General features: G+C 43.3%; 2 protein-coding genes and 1 pseudogene across 2 annotated transcripts in view; 1 reads left to right on the forward strand and 2 right to left on the reverse strand.

Moving 5' to 3' along the window:
* Nucleotides 1–7355, reverse strand: part of SMAD9 (SMAD family member 9) — a 75536-nt gene extending 68181 nt beyond the window's left edge. Inside the window, exon 1 of the mRNA XM_055244536.2 lies at nt 7249–7355. The gene's annotated coding sequence lies outside the window, so the exon portion shown is untranslated. The remainder of the gene's footprint in view (nt 1–7248) is intronic.
* Nucleotides 7356–9577: 2222 nt separating this feature from the next.
* Nucleotides 9578–11521, forward strand: LOC129463822 (ragulator complex protein LAMTOR3-like). The gene is given in 3 exon segments (XM_063618935.1): nt 9578–9741; nt 9744–9876; nt 11353–11521. Coding segments are annotated over 3 exon segments (375 nt in total). The 5' UTR covers nt 9578–9665; the 3' UTR covers nt 11519–11521.
* A 3530-nt stretch (nt 11522–15051) lies between these two features.
* On the reverse strand, nt 15052–15835 carry LOC129464056 (large ribosomal subunit protein eL29-like; annotated as a pseudogene).
* Nucleotides 15836–23077: the final 7242 nt, after the last annotated feature.

The following is a 23077-nucleotide window of genomic DNA, read 5'->3' on the forward strand; positions in this document are numbered from 1 at the left end:
ACCTCTACCTTCTAGTTTACCTCCCAAATCCCAAATGGGATCATTCTCATTATCCTTGACAAGACTAACTAAAAATTCACACACAGAAAATACGGAAGTCTAATCAGGAAAGATACAGTAATCCCCAGGTATCTATGGGGGATTCAGTCCAGAATCCCCACAGACGCCAAAATCCAAGGATGCTCAAGTCCATTGTATAAAATGGCATATTTGCATATAACCTACCACATCCTCCCTTACACTTTAAATCATCTTAGCTTACTTATAATACCTACTATACGGTAAATTCTATGTAAATCGTTTTTATATCTTATTTTTTATTTGTGTTATTTTTAATTTTTTCTCCAATAATTTTCATTTGCGGTTGGTTGAATCTGTTGATGCAGAAACCGCTGACTCACAAGGCCAGCTGAATAGAGAAATAAACCCAAATAGATTACAGTTTGGGGAGGTAAGACATCTTACTATTGGAGAAATATTTTAATATTTGCTTTCTTGATCTCTTTCACACTAACTATGCTATGAAATCCTGGAGACTGGGATTTTATTTTTGTCACTTTATTTCGTTGTGTAGTCCCCAGGGCCTGTTTTGGGGCCTTATAGGCAGTATAGATACAATAGGCAGAGTAAATAATGGTTGAATGAATATCCTATATAAGCCCCATAAATTTACAAGTTCCACCTTCTAAAGTGATTGTTACACCCACAAAATTGCAACACTTTAAAACCCCAAGATATAATCAGTACAACTTTAAAAAAATAAAGTGTATTTAGAATATCTTGTAAAAAAATTAGATGCAATGACAACAGAAAGCAGGTAAAACTGCCACTCCTTTGAAATAATACCAACTTGTCATTATTTGCAAACACAGTCAACACCTAATGACTGCTTTGTGTAAACATATAGTCAATAAGCTGAAAGGGAAACATTTATGTCCATAAATGTTTGTCTTTGACAAATATTTTATTCAACTCCTATTCCTAAAAATAAAATTCTACTTCCACTAGAAAACAAAGAAATCTTTGTAGCTTAACACATTTTTCATCTTCCACATTCATTATCACCATTCTTGGCTTCTAATAATCACTTATGTCATTAATAATAATCACCCATATCATCAATCACTGGTGGTCCTGCTTTAGGCACAAGTTGTGTTCAATCCTGCATAGTGATCTGGAAACTGGAATTCACTTTCCGCTAGAAACAATGTCATGAGTGCTGATGTACTTCCCTGGCCAGCTCACCAGGATCCTCTTAACTCACAATGCAGGTGCCTTTCATACTACTAACACTAATTCAAATACGTGATGTGTACCTTTGGCATCTGCCAATCTGCTTTCTGCAACACCCTCTTTCCACACTTAGATGCCTCAAACTTCTCAACAGTGCTACTGCCCAAGCCTTAAAATGACTTACTCTTGGGCCGGGCACGATGGCTCACGCCTGTAATCCCAGCACTTTAGGAGGCTGAGGCGGGTGGATCACGAGGTCAGGAGATTGAGACCATCCTGGCTAACATGGTGAAACCCCGTCTCTACTAAAAATACAAAAAATTAGCCGGGCGTGGTGGTAGGTGACTGTAGTCCCAGCTACTTGGGAGGCTGAGGCAGGAGAATGGCGTGAACCCGGGAGGCGGAGCTTGCAGTGAGCCGAGCCGTGATTGCGCCACTGCACTCCAGCCTGGGTGACAGAGCAAGACTCCTTCTCAAAAAAAAAGACTTACTCTTCCTTCTTCCTTCCTCACTCCTCCTCTCAGCCAAACTCCAATTCTCTCATGGTGATTCTCAGCAAAGAAAAGAGCAAGATGAATTCATGAACTTATGATGAAGTGTACTGATAAGAGATGTCAAATATTCTGCCACAAAGTGGGAAACTGATGGAATCTGTGAATCCCTTTCTGCGTTACCATTAATTCCCGAAACGTGGTACTACCAAGTCAGTTAAATTTAGATACAAGAATTCAGAAAGCAACTCCTGGCACTTCAGTTGAAAGCTACCATCCATCAAATGCTTCTTAAAAAAGACTTGCAAATCTGCTGTAAGCTTTCCATAGCCCACAAGTACTTAGGACAAAATCCTTTAGAATGACATTAACCATTGCACAATTACTGCGTTTTGTGAAAACAAATCAAAATACACAGTAACCAAAGTAGATCTGTATTTGATAGGCTTCTAAGCACTTTAACAGATTAAAAGTAAAAAACAGGCTGTAGGGAAGAAGATATTCCGTAGATTAAAGCAGTGATTTAAGGCAAATGGCCCAGTCTATCTAGGGATGCGCCCTCGGGGTCAGTGAGTTCAGGACATGGCTACCTCACAGTGTTCACACTTCTACTACTTGCAAACTCTAAGTCGTCGGAATCCTCAACTCAGAATCCCCAATGTCACCAACACGTTTGAGTGGCCCCAAAACCACAGGTATGCTATCCAGATTCCTTTGTTCAGTGATAGAAAACTGGCAACTGGAGTCCTACAATGAATGGGCATCTTTGGCACTCCCAGCGCTTGTAAACTGAAGATTGCTTTTCACAACTGCAGCACCAAACTCTCCTCGGGACTGAAGAGTACATGCTTTCTATTTATAGTCCCTCAGAATTAAATATGAAAAAGAAAAGGAAGTGATCAGATATTAAGTATTAAATTTCCCCAAGGGGAAATTCACATAAAAATAATCCCCACCAGTGAATCAGCTAATCAGAGTACCAAAGAATGAGACAGAGAGAGAGAGAGAAGATTTTGATATTTCATATCTAAAAAAGAGGAATTGGAAATTGTCATTATAGGAAAAAATCAGAACTACATAGGTCTCCTTTACAATTATTCTTCGGGTTAAACTTTTTTCTTTGAATTAAATGTGGGCTGGGAATGAGGGGGAAGAACCATAATCTCTTCAGTGCTTATGACTTCTAAAGTGTTACAGCCTTGTGCACACACATATAGAATCCATCTTAATATTTATGCATTTTATTTTAAATTCTGAATTTAAATTTTATATTGGAGTCGTTTTGATTCTTGAAAAATGCGTTTTGAGTTGATTAGAGCTTTCAATTAAATATATTATATGGGCATGACATTTATAAGCAAATTCTATTTTTTCATATCATACTAACTTTAATACTGGATCATTACACAGAACATGATATATTTTAAAATGAGAGTTAGTATTGTTCGATAATAGAATGACCAAAGCACAGAAGGGAGATTCAGCCTCTGACCAGGCTGATAACAAGACCCTTTATACATCCAACGTGAACAAAGCAGCAGCTCATCTCAGTAACAGTCTGCTTTTCTTTTGTGAGCATAGTTTGAAACACATACACTAAAAACAGTATCAATTTTTATGCGGCTATGGTGGGGGGAGGAATCAGCATATCGTGTTAGCAATTTTCTGTGGAATCACATTAGTGTTTCATTGTGGTAGCCATATCACATTAAAATCTGTTTTTCTACTAAATGGCTTCCATTGTGTATTTAGTGAATCTGATATGGAAAATTGCTAATGCTTTCCTGACTGTAATGCTCAGCCACGATATTCAGGAAAAGGAGGCTGTCAACTGGGCTAAGGGGATTTCAGGCCTCTTAACTAGTCCTCAGCTCAGATTCAACACCAGCTTCTTGAAAGACAGACTTTATCCTATGGGTGAAATGCTTTTACAGATTTTATTTCAAGAGGGACCATGGGTTCAGTGAAAAAAAATGTGTCATGTATTTGTTATCTATTGATAGAGTACTATAAAGGGCACTGTGGTCAGCATTCAGAGAATAAAAAAGGTAGATGCAACAGTCCCTTCCTTCCTGCATCTTGTAAGGATGGTCTGAGGGGAAGAAATAAATTAGTCTATCAGTAACTCAATACAAAACAGCTAAGAGTTGAAAAGGCGAAGAGCCACAGGAGTTCGAAGGAGGACATACCTGGGACCAGGGTCATCACAGAAAGTCCCGTGAAGGCAGCGCCTGAACAGGGCATACAAGATGAAGTAGTCACATTTGAGGATCCTGTGGGAGGTGGGGAAGCTGGGAAGGCCTCAGCGTGGGGTAAAGGTGCACAGGAGAGGAATGCCAGGGTATGCATGGAAACTAGCATTCGCTATTTTAACTGCAGCATAAAATAGGGAAAGACCGGGAAGATAAGCCTGGAAAAGTGGTCTTGGGTCAGCCTAACACAAAAGGAGGCCGACACCAAAGGAGAGCAGAATACAAGTCAGGCAAGTGTGGCCGAGGTGTCCCTCATGGTTTTGGGGTAGGAAGTGTTAGGATGAAGACCACCAGGCAAGAAGAACATCCAGTTTTCATGGGTATAATGACTTCTAATGCTAACAGATGATATCTTGAAATCCTAACAACTTTAGTTGACACAAGTTTCTTAAGAGACAAAATTTACCGGAATATTTATTTTAAAAGGTTAGTTTACTACCAGGGGATAATTGTTTATTTTTCTGATGTCCTTACTTAGGACATGGACATTCACCAGGATAATATGAAACATTGTGAAAATGCTCACAGTATTATAAGTACTTATGCATTTACTGTTTGCATTTTTTTTTTTTTTGCTTTAGAATAACTTTTCAACTCACTAGCAACAGTAACCAAGGAAATATAAATCCAACAGCCTAGAATTACAACTATTTGAGAAGATTCATGGTTTCGACATACTACTATATTTACTGTTTTATTTTGGACAGTTTCCCGTTTTTTAACTCCTAAGTGTCCAAAACAATATACAGAAAGTCTGCACCAAGCTTTGTTAAAGCTTTAAAATTTAGCATAGTATGTCTGGCAAATCAGAAAAACCACATATTTGTCATAACCTTTACCTTCCCTAAAATCAGAGTACATCCTGTGGATAAGGATTATTTCCCACATATTAAAGCAGAACATGATGAAACTGCTGTCCTATTTATTAGAGACGGAATGTCAGATATAAACTAGTTACCTTAATGCTACAGTGATCACTTACGAAACATCATCCCTCCAGTTTGGCAATGCATAGTGCACTCTCATTAATCAGAATTAAACTATTTGGAAAATATATTGAGTATTTTCATACTGCCATTGAATATTTTCATCTTTATGAAACAATTTCTGGACAGACTTTTTTCCCTCCAACTTACCACATGATTAGTAAAGACAGTATACCAGTTGTTTATTACTTATGGATATCTTCAGTAATGTTTCATTTAAAAAACAAAACAAAACTCTTCTTTCTCATCCATGTCTTGGGCAATCAGAGATGCAAGGGTTGACATCTGTGAATATTTTCTGATTACTCATTAACTAGGAATATATAAGTTAAAAAAAATTTTTAAAGGAGAAAAGCCAAATAGTTCATGTTGACTTTGAAAGGCTGATGACAACGATGTGGCAATTCTAAAGTACTCAGAGGTTTAACCCAAAATTTGTTTACGTCTTTGATTTTTAGTAAACACTGCACTGATAAACATGAGTTTGTTCAGATCAAGAGTATGTTGGCATTCTCTTAAGCATAGTTTGAAACCACAGAGCTCAAGCATAAAACAGCTCTGACAAAGATAACCAGTCAAGCATAAAAATGGGAGTTGGTTGTGTCAGAATACATTAAGAGGCCAAAGGCTGTCTGGTAGACAGCTGTCTTGCCATCAGTGAAGGTGACTATTACCATTAAAAGTTGTTTTTCGGATACAGTACTTGAAATTTCTGTCATCTTATATTTAAAATGCTCCTTATTTATAAAGCGTCACATCCTTTTCTTATCTGAAGCCTCCTTCCTGGATAACCACAAACCTAAAAGCAGTCTAAAATTGTGCTGATGCTTTCCTACAAGCACAGGGAAACTCTTTTATTGAATCTTTGTCTATTTGGAGTTGAGAATGTCTTTGGCTTTTATTTTAAATGCCTTCTTAAATACAGATCACTATTTTTAAAATGTAAACATCCAAAGGCATTCCCTCACACTTGGAGGAATGCTAAGGCAGGAGATACGCTTGTAGTAGTCACATTTCACTTTCCCAGACGGGTGCCACAAACGTTCCGCTCAGTTACTGCGTAGGAGGCAGCATCATTAAATGCCTCACGACTTTACGCTCAGCCTCCACGCACCTTGCTAACCTACATTTCCACAAGATCATGCGAGAAATGTGGCAAGCCACCGAAATGGTACTACTAAACTGGATCCATCCAAAGCACTCCACAGTGCCCTGTGGGTGTGCTTCTCACTGTGAACTACTGGGTAAAGAATTTACACACAATGTTATCCCCAAACTCGATTGGTTTCATTTGTAGGTTAGTTCTCAGGAGTACCCACTCCAGCTCAGAAATAAGTCAACGTAGTATTTCCAAACTATCACTTCAAATGTCCACGGTCGAGGGCAGGAAGAGGAAGGAATAGTAACGGGAAGACTTGTCAGCGATCAGCCATCCATAAAAACGTTCTCCCAGCGCTCCTCCTTCCGATCACAAAGCTGGCGTCAGGCAGTCTCCTGTATCTGCTCCCCACCTCGCCCCCTCCCCTCTGCGGAGAGCTGGCACCGAGGGGCGGGCCAAGGAAAAGACAAACGCCCCGGCTCCGACACAGTCCAAGCGCCAGCCCGGAGACACCTGAACAACATTCCTAACTTTTTTGTTCTCACTTCGCATGCCTCAAAGGTAAACAAAGCAAAAAGCCTATGAAACAGAAGGCAAGTGAGGCCAATTCGGCACTGGCAAGTTTAAAGGTGGTCCCCTAAGAGTCACAATGACGACCCCCGCCGCCCCCTCTGTCCGCTGTCCCCGATCTCCAGCTACAGCAAGCGACTCCTCAGGCGCCTATCCCGGTCCCTGCCCACGCCCGGAGCCCCAGCTCCGACCCAACCGCCGCCCCCGCCCCCGCCGCGGGACGAACATCCCCTGACAGGTCGCGGGCGGATGCAGGCGCGAGGAAGGCGAGCGGCGCCGCGGCCAACTCCCCGGAGCGGTCCCCTCCGGCCCCGCGCCCACCCCACCCCACCCCACCCCACCCCACCCCAGACAGGCTCCACCAAGAAACACCGGGACAGCCAGCGCCAAGAGCCAAGCCACACGCCGAGGAGCCTCCCAGGCTGCCCCGAGGACGAACAACTTCGCCCTCCCCTCAACGCGCTCACACGCACGCACACAAGCAGCGCGCGGCCGGGGAGGGCACGTCTTACCTGTCCCCGCGGTGCCACTCATCCCTCCCCCACCCGGGTCCGGCGCCCCCCACCCCACCCCCGCGGTGGTCGCCCGGCCGCCCGCTCCAAGCGCCGCGCACTCACTGCCTGGCTGTGCGCGCCCAGCGCCTGCAGGGCCCGGCGGCGGCGGGGACCGAGACAGCGGCTGCAGCAGCGGCGGCGGCGGCGGCCCCAGCCGGCGTCAGTCAGACTGGAGCCGCGAAGCCTCCTCGCCCGTATTAGTGCGCCGACCTGGAAAGCGGCCAGGGAGCCCTGCTTGCGGCCCGCCCCCGCCTGCCGCCGCGCGCTCTGGCCGTTCAGGGAGCCGCAGAGGAGGGGGCTGCGCGGGCCCGGCGGCGGGCGGGAGCGAGACCCGCCCCACGGCCACGTGCGCGGAAACTCGCGGCGTGGGGGTGGCGGGGGAGTACTCCTCGCAGCGGCCCGCAGCTCGGTTCCCGCCTCTTCCCCACCCCCAGCCCCGGGCTGCCCTCTGGGTGCCCCTGCGCGACCCCAGGCTCAGCCCCTGCCGGCGATCCTGGCCTGCTGGGGGGGCCCCGGGGTGGGGTGGGAGCCCTTTGCCTGCGTGGGTCGCCTCGCGTCTCTCTCTCCCACCCCACCTCTGAGATTTCTTGCCAGCACCTGGAGCCCGAAGCCTTTAGAAGGGTTGTCAGCCCAACAAGAATATAGGATCACCAGCCCATCAGGCTGGAGACACTTCTGAGCTGCTGTTTCTCACATGTTTCTGGGCCCTGATAGTGACTCTCACTTGCCCTGTTTGTTCCTGATTTGCTTTTTGAGTAAGGGGATCCTGTCCACATTGACAGTGACAGAGCAACTGGGCCGCACTGGCATAGGCAGAAGAAAATCGAATCACTCTGGGGTTGAGTGGTGGTTAAAACGACTCATATAATTATGTGGAGTAATTTCCTTACGCATATTTATTTGCTTAACAACCCAGCATGTGAGATATATTATCTAATCTAATAAAAGATACAAACTTACGGGCACACAGCAATGTTACTGTACAACTTTCTCGTCTCACGGCCTGGCTGCCCCCCAGGTAGCCTGCCTGTTAAGGTCACTGTGGACTCCACCCACTCAGAAACGCCGCTTAGGAAGAACCACCTCTGATTCCCCATCAGCCCGTAGCTCCTTACAGAAAAGGCATTTGTTGCAGGGGTGAACGTGGAATAAAGCCACAGGGCAGTTTTCAGCTCGCTCCCGTGTGCAGGAAAGTCATACCTCCAGTAGGCCTCGATAGCGGCTCCGAAATGTAAAGCAAGGCCTTAAATTTAACTGCTTTTTCTAGTTCTCAAAGCACTGCACTTTCTTCGTGGCAGATGCTATTTTTGCATTATTATACCGTTGTAGTTGAACGGTGATTTGTTTAAAACAACATTTGCAGCAGAACCTTAAATACCGTGCCTTAACCTCAAAGTCATCTTTCTACACTGGCCCAGACACCTCTGCACCCGGCTACGTGTTGGGTTTGAGATTATCCTGGGTGAGAAACACCAGGAAGCAGTGGCACTGGTAAGGGCTACAGATTATATATTAAGGATTAGGCTGGATGTGGACTTTATTGCCAGTAAACTAATTAGGTCCTCAGAATTGATACCTTGTGGCTCAAGTTTTTAAAAATTAAATTAAGAAAAGAAATGGCCCAATCACTATCTCAGTTTCCTTCTCGTATATGAGCATAATGCGGAGGACACGATGCAGAGAAAGAAATTATAACCTCTGCAGCGCTGGCTCATGCTTCTGGCATGGAGTCTTTCTCAGTTCGCGGAATTCTCTTGACTCTTGGCAGGCCTTTGATTTAGAGTATGTCTTAGTCTGCTTTTTTCTGTACGTTCTTATTTGCATACCAGGATATTTCTGCACAATGATGACCTTTTCCTGCCTAAACATTAGTCTGTCACTGATATAATTCCTATCATGTATTCCTCAAGGCTAGTATAGACAGTTAATCCATTACACTCAAGAACAATAAGATCTGGTGAGTTCCAAGAAGGAGAAAATGCTTGGCCTAGGACAGAAGGCGCAGTGTTGACACTCCATTTTACAGAAGCTGACTGTCCTGGTTAATGGAAAGCTAGACTTTGCTTTATGTTTCCCGGTGATTCCTTGATTGGCTGTGGTTTTACTGCTTAACAGAACTTCCACCAAAACATTCTGTTATGGGAATCATATGAAAGGAGAGCCTCAGTCAGAGACTGTGATTTGGTAGAACCGCCAGTGAGATTTTGGTTCAGGACTTCAAAACCATGGCAAAACTGAAATCCGTTTTCTGAAAGATGGTAAGGTCTTGGCCTAACACGAGCTCCCTCAGGCTACAAAACAGTGGTAGGAAGGGCAGCTTCCTTACCCCAAGAGAGAGCCAATTCTTTGCATTTGCCATATACCCAGCATAAAACCAGATTGTGGTCTTTTAAGCTGTCCCTGAAGTGACAGTGGAGAGAACTGGGCAGCCCAGAAACCCCAAGCATGGAGATTGATCCTGCAAGAGAAGGGGGTTCATCATGGCGGATGACCTAAAGCGATTCATGTATCAAATGTTACCAAGTGTTGAAGGGTTCCATGCTATTGTTGTGTCAGAGCTGGAGTACCTGTTATTAAAGTGGCCAATGATAATGCTCCAGAGCATGCTTTGAGACCTGGTTTCTCATCTACTTTTGCCCTTGCAACAGACCAAGGGAGCAAACTTGGACTTTCAAAAAATAAAAGTATTGTGTCCAGAATTGGTGGGTTCTTGGTCTCACTGACTTCAAGAATGAAGCCGCGGACCCTCGCGGTGAGTGTTACAGTTCTAAAGGCGGCGTGTCCGGAATTTGTTTCTTCTGATGTTCGGAGTTTCTTCCTTCTGGTGGGTTCGCGGTCTCGCTGGCTCAGGAGTGAAGCTGCAGACCTTCGCAGTGAGTGTTACAGCTCTTAAGGCGGCACGTCTGGAGTTGTTCCTTCCTCCCGGTGGGCTCGTGGTCTCACTGGCTTCAGGAGTGAAGCTGCAGAACTTCGCAGTGAGTGTTACAGCTCATAAAAGCAGTGTGGACCCAAAGAGTGAGCAGTAGCAAGATTTATCGCAAAGAGCGAAAGAACAAAGCTTCCACAGTGTGGAAAGGGACCTGACCGGGTTGCCACTGCTGCCTTGGGCAGCCTGCTTTTACTCTCTTATCTGGCCCCACCACGTCCTGCTGATTGGTAGAGCCGAGTGGTCTGTTCTGACAGGGCGCTGATTGGTGCGTTTACCATCCCTGAGCTAGACATAAAAGTTCTCCACGTCCCCATCAGATCAGTTAGATACAGAGTATGGACACAAAGGTTCTCCAAGGCCCCACGAGAGCAGCCAGACACAGAGTGTCGATTGGTGCATTCACAGACCCTGAGCTAGACACAGGGTGCTGATTGGTGTATTTACAATCACTGAGCTAGACATAAAGGTTCTCCACATCTCCACCAGACTCAGGAGCCCAGCTGGCTTCACCCAGTGGATCCCGCACCAGGGCTGCAGGTGGAGCTGCCCACCAGTCCCGTGCTGTGCACTCCTCAGCCCTTGGGTGGTCGATGGTACTGGGCGCCGTGGAGCAGGGGGCGGCGGGGACGCTCGGGCGCACAGGAGCCTATGGAGGGGGTGGGAGGCTTAGGCATGGCGGGCTACAGGTCCCAAGCCTTGCCCCGTGGGAAGGCAGCTAACGCCCGGTGAGAAATCGAGCACAGTGTCGGTGGGTTGGCACTGCTGGGGGACCCAGTACGCCCTCCGCAGCCGCTGGCCTGGGTGCTAAGCCACTCATTGTCCAGGGCCGGTAGGGCCGGCCGGCTGCTCTGAGTGAGGGGCCCGCCAAGCCCACGCCTACCCGGAACTCCACCCTACCCGGAACTCCACCCTGCCCGGAACTCCACCCGGAACTCCACCCGGCCCGGAACTCCACCTGGAACTCCACCCGGAACTCCACCCGGCCCGGAACTCCACCCGGAACTCCACCCGGCCCACAAGCACCGCGCGCAGCTCCGGTTCCCGCTCGCGCCTCTCCCTCCACACTCCCTGCGAGCTGAGGGAGCCGGCTCCCGCCTTGGCCAGCCCAGAAGGGGGCTCCCACAGTGCAGCGGTGGCTGAAGGGCTCCTCAAGTGCCACCAAAGTGGGAGCCCAGGCAGAGGAGGCGCCGAGAGCGAGCGAGGGCTGTGAGGACTGCCAGCATGCTGTCACCTCTCAGTATCATCTGTTACTGTTACACCTACCAGGTGATTCAATTAAATCATTTACCTTTGGTGGTGAGTTTCATAGCCAGCAGCCATGCCAATACAGGACTAATTGTCAGCCTAGAAAAGAAACTTACTCCATCATTTGAAGAATTGAGACAAGTTGTGGAAGTTTCTTAATCGGACAGTTTGGTTTCAGTGTGTACCTTATCTTTATTATAACAACACAATATCGATCCAGCAATCTTTAGACCATAATACTTTTATCCATGTCCTCAAGAAAGGGCCTCTTTTTCCAACTTATACTGAAGAGCGAGCATATAGATACAATTTATGGACAGTTTGATTGTTATATTTTCTGGTGTAGGGTCTTTTCTTATTTAGTGAGATCTGGGGATACCACAAAAATAGTTCAGTCTGTCACAGCTCCCATGGAGTTAGTCCAGCCACCAAATATGGATGAGATTCTATTCCGTGGATCAGAATCAAACTGGTACATTGATCCACTTGAGCCATTAGGTGCCCTCTCTTGTACAATCTGCCCAGGCCTGCAAAATGAAGCAGATTTTTTATTGTGAATAATAATGGGAGATATTTTTCTTCAGATTATGTTTTATTTCTTCTCATTGAGTGTGAGGAACACAAAATGGCTTAGTAAAAGCAATAAAATCAGTACAGTCACTAACTTTCCTTTGTACTCATTATTTTATGATATAGATGAATATTACTGATTGGTGTGATTCTTCTCAGGGTGCTGCTCTTCAATGAAAATAAAAATTATTAGCTAATGGTTTTTCCTCAAACTCTGCTTTCTATAACTAATCAGTGTTTTAGTGTTTGTGTGCTCTTTATAAAATTTAAATGTAATTGGTTACTGAATTCTGTTTCCAATATTAGTATCTATGTAAACATGATAGTATAACCATTTTTTCATCTGTGAGTATACATAAAATAGTATTAAAAATAAAAAAATAATAGATTGTAACAAAGTCTGTAGTCATCCATGGATGCAAAGATTCTGCTTTGTACGTCTTTTGTACAAAGTTTGAGCTAGCATGATAATGGCTCCACTCAGAGTAATAACTAGGAATCATAGTCTCCACACTCCTCCCACCTCAAGTCTCCTTTCTAAATTTTATCCGTAACTCTGTCCTGATACTGCACTTTTTCTGCCTCCCATTCGGACTTTCCTTGAAAGTCATCTTTCATTCCGTAATCATTATTGAATGCTTTCCTAAGTACCAGGCACCCGAATTAACTATATGAACACAGAGCACTGGCCCTTAGTAAAGGCAGCCTAAGAGAGAGATACATCTACCAATGATTATCACACAGCTTTCTGTGTCACCGTAGGGGAGTGGGCACAGGGAGGTGTCAGGGAGGTCTTCACAGAGTCGAAATTTTAGCTCCAACTTGAGAAGAGAGCATGAACACCTACTGTCCTGCATCCCCCGGGCCTCCACCCTGCCTGAGTGGCTGGAGCCCTGCAGGTGCCGGCCTCACAGCAGAGTGCAGGCTGCACTTCAGCCCACTTGCCACCCTGGCCTGACACTCTGATGCAGGCCCAACTTGTTCAATCATGAAGGCAGAATGCCTACTATGTGCAGAATTCCCTGAGGCTTTGAGTAGAAAAGCCTCAGTTTTCCTAAGAGAATTGTCAAAACTAGTTGGATAGATAAGAAAAACAATGTTAACATGGCAGTTCATCACCAAATACATTCTAAAGGATTGAGACAAGAGAGCGATGGACCATCTTGACTCAGCAGTGAGGATCAGATGCTGTGTCCATTGTGAGAGTCCCCCAACCGGGAACTGGACTGGCGCTTCCCACACCTCCTCTCATTTCCTCTCGTGACCTCTCACGGGAGAATTATCATCTGCATTTTACAGTTAGGAACCTGAGGGACACACAGACTATCCCCTCCAAGCTGCCTTTCTCCAGCACCCAGGTATTTACACCTCATTGTTGTCCTGGAACTTGAAGTGGAGTTGAAAAGTGATGCAACATGGGCAGTGACATCCCAAGAAGAATAATCTACACAGGCTAGAAGGTGGAGGGGCTGAGGGAGAAAAGTTTGTAGAGATAAGAGGTAAGGAGACCAATTAGGAAGCCATTGCAACATTCTAGGCATGAGGTGATGGGCGTCTGTAGGATTCTAGAAAAGTGAGGAGGAGATGTATTTATGGACACTTTGAAGAGATAATCAAGAAACTTTGGCAAAAAAAAAAAATGGAGGAATCAAGGATCGAAGACAGGAGGAAATGCTACCTTTAGAAGAAATAGGTAAATAAGTACTATGAAGCAGGAAACTATGCTTTGGGGAAAAAAGATAAAAGAAAATCACCTTCCTCTTCTCACAATTGTTCTTAAAATGTATTTACCTTTTTCTACCTCAGAGCAGCATCACTGCATGAAATTATGTATACTATGTATATGTTTGTTTTGACTGGCTCCTCTGTAGGAAGGCTGGTCTTGCTCACTACTTGTATCCCCACAGCCTGGAACAATGCCTGGCACATAGTAGGTGCTCAATAAATATTGGTTGAATGAATGAAATGTTTAGTATGTGGTGAAAAATATTCAGAAAGTAATTAGAAGACAGATGTGACTTTGCCTTTCCACAGGGAGTTATTGCTATGCAGCTCCAACCAGCTGTGGCCATGTGAGAATAAGAATATCCTTTCAAGAGATAACAGACATTCAGAATTTTATGGAAAATCTTACAACTTAAAATAGTTTTTTTCTGTCGCTCAGGCTGGAGTGCAGTGGTGTGATCTAGATTCACTGCAACCTCCGCCTTGTGGGTCCAAGCGATTCTCCTGCCTCAGCCTCCCGAGTAGCTGGGACTACAGGTGCATGCCACCATGCCCAGCTAATTTTTGTATGCTTAGTGGAGATGGGGTTTCACTGTGTTGATCAGGCTGGTCTCGAACTCCTTATCTCCGGGTGATCCGCCCGTCTCGGCCTCCCAAAGTGCTGGGATTACAGGTAGGAGCCACTGTGCCCGGCCACAACTTAAAATATTTTGCAACCCACCCAGGTTTTATTGTGAAACAAGTTTGGCTAGCAATTTGCTGCCTCTGGGTTTCACTTCTCTCAAGTCCATTCGGCATCTCTCTCTTTGTTCTATGAGAGAGAAACAATAACTAAGGTCCTGAAATCCATCAAATTAGAGCTTTTTGTCCTGGGAGAGAACAAACCCTTTCTCAAACCAACACAATATTTGTCCTTTCTTCCACTGTCAAGCTTCACAAGGAGGGCTGATATTTGTTTCTTCTTCCTTGCCACCCCACCCTTCCTAATTTCACCAAATCTGGCTTTTGTCTTCCGCTGTCCACTGTTTGATTTCAGTGCTGTTCTAATATTCTTAGAGGTTGCCGGGGACCTTTTAATCATTAATTCAGTGTTTTGTTGACTATCATTCTTTTTAAAAAAATTTTTGAAATGCACCTTTATTATTTCAGTTAAATTCATGTTACTATTGGAGTTAATCAGATTTATTCATTTATTTAAAAATTTGCTTAGTAATATGTTATTTGGAACCGTTTTAGGGACTAGATGAGACTGACTTTTTTTAATGTCTGATTTTTTTTTCCTGCCTCAGGTTTATTTGTACAAATAGCGCAGGAGAACACCAGCCCCATGTACACGGCAGCCCAGGGGTGTTGCACTAGTCCTCTGTCCTCATGTTGGCAGACAAAGACAAAGATCTCTACTCTGAAGCCTTGTAGGAGGCTTGGCACCTAGGGGGCCTGAGCTGGAACTGGAGCTGGAGCTGCAGGCTGGGTCTTGGTTTATTCCTTGGCCTTGGCCTTGGCCTTGGCCTTTGGCCGGCACAACCTGAGCCCCTGGGCAATGAGGGCACGAGAATGCTTCCCAAGCTTGGGGTAGGGCAATATAGGCAAGTCGATCAAGCTTGCAGCTGACTCCCTTTGGGATTTTGGGCTTAACTTCCTTGGGCTTTACGAGGGCCTCGATAGCCTTGGCACGTGCACTCATGGCCTTGGCACTGTTGGCCTGCATCTTCTTTGGGCCTTTCTTGTTGTGCTTCTTGGCAAAGCACATGTTCCCCAGGAACTTGGGGCCCACCCCCCTTAAGAGATTGGTATCGGCTGGGTGCAGTGGCTCAGGCCTGTAATCCCAACACTTTGGAAAGCCAAGGCAGGTGGATCATGAGGTCAGGACATCGAGACCATCCTGGCTAACACGGTGAAACCCCGTCTCCACTAAAAATACCAAAAATTAGCTGGGCGTGGTGGCGGGCACCTGTAATTCCAGCTACTCGGGAGGTTGAGGCAGGAGAATGGCGTGAACCCGGGGGGCGGAGGTTGCAGTGAGGCGAGATCGAGCCACTGCACTCCAGCCTGGGTAACAGAGCGAGCCTCCATCTCAAAAAAATAGAGAGATCCGTATCTTTGTGATCAGAGTTTCTTGATGCCATTTCTGTGCCGTTTTTGGGACTGGTTGTGTGCGGTGTGGTTCTTGGACTTAGACATGTCTGCATCGTAAGCTGTGGCTTCCTGGAACCGGAAGCTAATGTCTTTAATTTTTTAAAATGTACAGTTCAGTAGTCTTAACTATTGTCTTGCAGCAACAGATCTCTAGAACTTTTTTATCTTGCAAAATTGAAACTCAATGCCTATTAATCACTAATGCTCTCTCCCCCAGTTAGACATTACCTTTCTACTTTGTGATTTTTGACTGCTTTGGATACTTCATATGAGTAGAGTCATACAGTATTTGTCCTTTTGTAACCAGCTTATTTCATTTAGCATAATGTCCTGGAGGTTTATCCATGCTGTAGCATGTGACAGGATTTCTTAATTTTTTTAAGGCTGTATAACATTCTGTTATTGCATGTATATACCATATTTTCTTTATCCATTCATCAGTGGACATTTGGGTTGCTTCTACCTTGTGGCTGTTGTGAAAAAAATGAACATGGGTGTGCAAGTATCTCTTTGAGATTCTGCTTTGAATTCTTTGGATATATATCCAGAAGTGGATTGTTGGAGCAAACGGTAATTCTGTTTTTAATTTTTTGAGAAAACGCCATATTGTTGTCCACAATGGCTGCCACATTTTACACGCCCACCAACTGTGCACAAGGGTTCCAATTTCTCTACATCCTTGCCAACTCTTGTTATTTTGTGTTCTTTTGATAGTGACCATCCTACAGGGTGCGAGGAGATAGCTCGTTGTGGCTTTGATTTGCATTGCTCTTATGAATAGTGCTGTTGAGCATCTTTTCGCATGCCTGTTGGCATTTGTATACCTTCTTTAGAGAAATGTCTGTTCAAGTCCTTTGCCAGTGTTTTATTCTGGTTGTAATTGTGGTTGTTGTTGCTGTCGAGTTGTAGGAGTTTCTTATGTAATCTGAAGATGAACCCTTATCAGATATATGATTTGCAAATATATTCTCCCATTCTGTAGGTTGATTTTTTTTATTCTGTTGAATGTTTCTTTTGATGCACAGACTTTTTTAAGTTTGATGTTGTCCCATTTGTCTGTTTTTGCTTTTATTGCTTGTGCTTTTGATGTCATATTTGCTTCTCATTCTCGATAACTCTGCTGCCCTTAACAAACCCACAAAGGTTTTAATAAATTAAATCAATAAATGAATGAATATGCCATAAATAAAAAAGAACAGAAAGCCTTCTACTTAATTAAGTGGCAGGATTTACTCAACCATCAGCTCCCAGTTGAAATTTCACCTGGGCTTCCTCATAGAGTGCTCCTTCTTCCGCTCCTTGCCTCATTAGTGACTTCCCTTCCTCTGCATCCCAGTTTAAGTGTCACGTCCTAGAGAAGCCTTCTTGGTCTTTTCTGACTTAGTCAGATCCTCTGTGGCCTATATTTTTCTCATTCATAATCAACACTGTTGTTCCACATTAATATATAATTTAACTACTTGATTAATATCAGTCCCTTTTAATTAATTATAACATCAAAAAGAATGAAGAGTGTGTCTGATTTTGCTTTTATTTCTCACAGCTAAAACTGCGTCTGGCACATAGTAAATGCTCATTAAATACTTATGAAATGTAGGAAGATTTACTATGAGTAGAAGAAGAGAATAGGATAATGGATCCTGGGCTTGGGCTTGAGTTTTTGATATCCCAGGTGCAGAGCAATGAAGGAGAAAACAATGCCTGCCCCGGACTCTTTTTTGGAAGACTAACAGTAGTGTGTGTGTGTGTGTGTGTGTGTGTGTGTAGTGAGGGTAGACTGGGTGGTGATGCATGTTCATAGAGAGGTGGCAGGCATGTTAAAGGGGCTGAAGAGAGAGTATGATCCACAAAACTTCCACTGTAAGGGTAAAACTAAGGCTTATTCTTATTTTTACGTGGGATTTAATTATTTGACGGTATATGTGGCACAGACTCTAATCCCATTATAAGGGCTTTTTTAACATTTAAATTTTATTTATTTATTTCATTTCTATATATTTTTGTAGTTTGTGATGGGGGTGTCTGATTTTGTGACACCTGATCCCCATAGAACTAAATGGGCCCCATTCTTTTTGAATAGCAGCTATTTAAGTTAAAGATAAATTTAATTTTGATTTGGAAACTATGCAATACTTTCTGAAATAAAAAGCAACAACCTAGGGAACCTCAGAATAATAGTTGGGGTTTACCACTAATAACGGGGAAACAAACCTTTAGTTTAAAGCCAAGTTTTGGCCTCGAATTGGCTAGAAAGTGTCTCTCCTTTCCTTTAAAGGACAGGCCATTAGACCAGCAAGACCCCTGCCTGTGTGCTGCCTGTCTGAAACGTGCTAATTTTTTTCCTCATAACTGTGAAGTGATTAACACGTTGCCTTTTTGCCATTTTCATGGTATTATCATCTTTATAATGGCTAATAAATCTTATTATGCTCTTCGATCTACACATTGTTCTTTCATTTAAATTTAATTTATAGAACCCTAGGAGAAATTAAAGAGATATTCAAAATACTTTAAATGCTAATAAAAGAATATCTCTAAAAGCATTTTCTGTACACATAAAATGTTTCATGTGCACACAGAATCTTAAACATTCGACCTAATCACTTTTCTTCCTTGATGATGTACTTCTATGTTCACATATCATTTTTTAAAATTTTTATTTTTAGTTCTGGGGTACAAGCGCAGGATGTACAGGTTTGTTACATAGGTAAACGTGTGCCATGGTGGTTTGCTGCACCTGTCAACCCATCACCTAGGTATTAAGACCAGCATCCATTAGCTATTTGTCCTGATCCTCTCCCTCTCTCCACCCTCTCTTCCCAACAGGCTTCAATGTGTGTTGTTCCCCTCTCTGTGTCCATGTGTTCTCATTGTTTAGCTCCCACTCATAAGTGAGAACATGCAATATTTGGTTTTCCGTTCCTGTGTGTTTGCTGAGGATAATGCCTTCCCACTTCATCCATGTCACTGCAAAGGACATGATCTCATTCCTTTTTATGGCTGCATAGTATTCCATGGCATATATGTGCCACATTTTCTTTATCCAGTCTTGTTCATGGGCATTTGGGTTGATTCCATGTCTTTTCTATTGGTTCACATATCATTTAGTGAGTCTTAGGTCTATTTTTTAGCCCTCTGTTGACGATAGTTAGGGGCCAGGTGCAGTGGCTCATGCCTGCAATCCCAACACTTTAGGAGGCAGATCACTTGAGCACAGGAGTTCGAGACCAGCCTGAGCAACATGGTGAAAGCCCGTCTCTACAAAAAAAATACAAAAATTATCTGGGCTTGGTGACACGTGCTTGTAGTCCCAGCTACTCAGGAGGCTGAGGTGGAAGGATCACTTGAGCCCCAGGAGACGGACGTTGCAGAGAGCCAAGATCCCACGACTGCACTCCAGGCTGGGTGACAGAGCAAGGCCCAGTCTCAAAAAAAAAAAAAATAGGGATAGAAAATTTAATTTACAGGAGGAATACGATCAGGAAAACTATTATACAACATGGTGACTGGTGACTGTAGTTAATAACAATGCCTTGTATACTTGAAAAGAGAGTAGATTTTAACTATATATATCACAAAAATTATAAGTGTGTGAGGTGATGCATATGTTAATTAGCTTAATTTAGCCATTACACAATGCATGCATATTTCAAAACATCATGTTGTATGCCATAAATATATACAATTTTTTTTTTTTTTTTTTTGAGATGGAGTCTCGCTGTCGCCCAGGCTGGAGTGCAGTGGCGCGATCTCGGCTCACTGCAGGCTCCGCCCCCCGGGGTTCACGCCATTCTCCTGCCTCAGCCTCCAGAGTAGCTGGGACTACAGGTGCCCGCCACCTCGCCCGGCTAATTTTTTTTTGTATTTTTAATAGAGACGGGGGTTTCACCGTGTTAGCCAGGATGGTCTCGATCTCCTGACCTCATGATCCGCCCGCCTCGGCCTCCCAAAGTGCTGGGATTACAGGCGTGAGCCACCGCGCCCGGCCTGTTCATTAGTTTTTGCATTACTCTTAGAGTGAGAAGTTTGAGTGGAGAAATAAAGTTTCTTGTTTTTTTTTTTTTTGAGATAGAGTTTCACTCTCGTCACCCAGGCTGGAGTGCAATGGCTCGATCTCAGCTCACTGCATCCGCCAGCTTCGGCCTCCCAAAGTGCTGGGATTACAGGCACGAGCCACCATGCTCAGCCTGAAATAAAGTCTTTTAAAATAAAGTTGCCTATAGAATAAGGTAGGTCATAAACACATAAATAAAATATGAGATAATATTCTGTATTTACCAGATACCAAAATATTCTTTCTGATATGTACATGTGTGTTACTGTACATTTTCATAAAATTTTAGTTTGTAAGCTCACGCTCATATTGTTTAATTTGGTTATCGCCATAACCCTGTGGGGAAGCAACCCACATAATATCTGTGTCTTCTCATGTCGTAGATAAGAAAACTGACATGCACACAGCTTACCTCACTGGAAAAAGTCACACACTCGCCAATCAGTATCTATCCCCAAAACCAATGCCTGTCTAGAGGAAAATATGATGCCCAAGAAACCACATTTTTAATGAGATTAAATTTTCCAACATATATTTCTTATGTGAAATATAAATAAGGTTCTGTTTTCATTAGAAGAATTTTTATGAAGTGAATGTAAAAAAGTGAATGTGATATGGTTGCCACTAAAGCTCAGCTATAATACATTTACTATTAATAATCAGAAAGGTGAATTGCAGGTGGCAGGTGTTAAAGAGGGTAAAACATTATATGGGACCTGATTAAACTGAAGGTTTTAAAATTAAAACCTCCATTTGTTTTTTCTCTTTACATAATCAGCCTGTGGGAAGAGAAAAGTAACCATAGTCGAAAACATTAGTGGGCCCAAATCTCATCCTACCTACATCTGGAGTGGTATGATAATCTGTCCTCTTCTGATTAGGGCTTGTATTTGATAGGTTCTTCTAATGCTTCTTTTATTTTATTTTCATTTATTTATTTATTTATTTTTAGATGGAGTTTCCCTCTGTTGCCCAGGCTGGAGTGCAATTGCGTAATCTCGGCTCACTGCAACCTCCGTCTCCCAGGTTCAAACGATTCTTCTGCCTCAGTCTCCCTAGTAGCTGGGATTACAGGCAGATGCCACAATGCCCAGCTAATTTTTTTATTTTTAGTAGAGATGGGGTTTCACCATGTTGGTCAAGGCTGGTTTTGAACTCCCGATTTCAGGTAATCCACCTGCCTCGGCCTCCCAAAGTGCTGGGATTACAGGTGTGAGCCACCACGCCTGGCCAATACTCCTTTTATTTTAAAAAGGACAAGTTAGACACTAGTTTGCATGCATAGCTTATTGATTCTCCTGCAGTGGGGTCATAGCTCCCCATTTGTGATGCTGGAAGATTGCCTGTGGAATCACAGGACCTCTTCCAATGTTCTGTTATGCTATAAAAAGACCAGAACTTTTACATTTTAAATTAAAAGAATATCTGTGCATTTTTTAAAAATAATAAAACAAAACCAGTAGTTGTGGCAGTAGTAGCTGATAGTGGTGGTAACAGTAATAACAGGACTGGGGAAAAAAGTTAAATGCCTATTTTAGTTTTCAAAATTAAACTTTTTAGGCTGGGCATGGTGGCTTACACCTGTAATCCCAGCAATCTGGCAGGCCAAGGCGGGCAGATTGCTTGAAGCCAGATAGTTTGAGACCAGCCTGGGCAATATGGCAAAACCCCTTCTCTAAAAAAAAAAAAAAAAAAAAAAAAATTAGCCAGGCCTGGTGGCATGCACCTGTAGTCCTAGGTACTCGGGAAGCTGAAGTGGAAGGATCGCTGGAGCCTGGGAGGTGGAGGCTGCAGTGAGCTGAGATCATGCCACTGCACTCCAGCCTGGTTGACAGAGTGAGGCCCTATCTCAACAAACAAATAACAACAACAACAAAATTAGAATTTTCATTTTGAGATACCTGTAGATTTACATGGGTTATGGACTGAATGTTTGTGTCTCTCTAAAATTCATATGTTGAAATCCTAACCCCCAATATGATTGTATTAGGAGGTGGGCCTTTGAAAGGTAATTAGGTCATGAGAGTAGAGCCTTCATGAATAGGATTAGTGTCCTCATAATAGAGAACCCACTCTCCCTCTCTGCCAAATTAGAGCACAATGAGAACACAGCTTACTGCAAATGAGGAAGAGTCCTTACCAGACCATGGATCTGTTGGCACCTTGACCTTGGACTTCCCAACCTCCAGAAATGTGAGAAATAAATGTACGTTGTTTAAGCCACCCAGTATATAGTATTCTGTTACAGCAGCTTGAATAATGACAAAATGCAATTTTAAGAAATTATACAGAACGATCTCAGTATTCTTTGCCCAGTTTCCCCCAATGGTAGCATCTTGCAAAACTATGGTATAAGACCAAACCCAGGATATTTTCATTGATACAACTAAGACACAGGACATTTCCATCACCACAGGATCCCCCCTGCTGCTGCTTTATAGCCACATCCACTCTTTCCTACCCCAACACTTTTGCTGATCATTAATTCATTCTCTATTTCTATAAATCTGTCCTTTCAATAACGTTATATAAATGGAATCATACAGTATGTATGCTTTTTTTCCACTCAGCATAATAATCCGGAGATTAAGGCTGTTGGGTATATCAATAATTGTCCCTTTTGGTTGCTGAGTAGTATAGCATGGTACGGATACACTCCAGTTTGTTTAACCATTCATCTATAGGAGGACTTCTGGAATATTTCCAGTTTGTGGCTATTATGAGTAAAGCTGCTATAAACATTTATGTAAAGTTTTTGTGTGAACATAAATCTTCATTTCTTTGAGGTAAATGCACAAGAGCACAATTGCTGGGTCGTGTAATAGTTGCATGTGTTGTTTTTAAAGAAATTGCCAAAATACTTACCAAAGTGGCCATACCATTTTACATGCCCACTGGCAATATATGCATGATCTAGTTTCTCTGCATCCTTGCCAGCATTTATCATTGTCATTATTTTTTGTTTTAACCATTCTGCTAGGGGTATAATAGATATCTCATTGTGGTATTAATTTGTGTTTTGGTAATAGCTAATGATGTTGAGTATGTTTTCATGTGCTTATTTGTTACCTGTATATCTTTCTTTGGTAGACATCTCTTCATACTTTTGACCATTTTTAAATTGAATTGTTTATTTATTTACTTCTTTACTGTTGAGTTTTAAGATATCTTAATATATTTAAGATACTAGTTCTTTGTTGGATATGTGGATTTGGGATATTTTCTTCCACTCT

This window comes from Symphalangus syndactylus, chromosome 15 (assembly GCF_028878055.3).
Source record: "Symphalangus syndactylus isolate Jambi chromosome 15, NHGRI_mSymSyn1-v2.1_pri, whole genome shotgun sequence".
Classification (NCBI taxonomy): Eukaryota; Metazoa; Chordata; class Mammalia; order Primates; family Hylobatidae; genus Symphalangus; species Symphalangus syndactylus.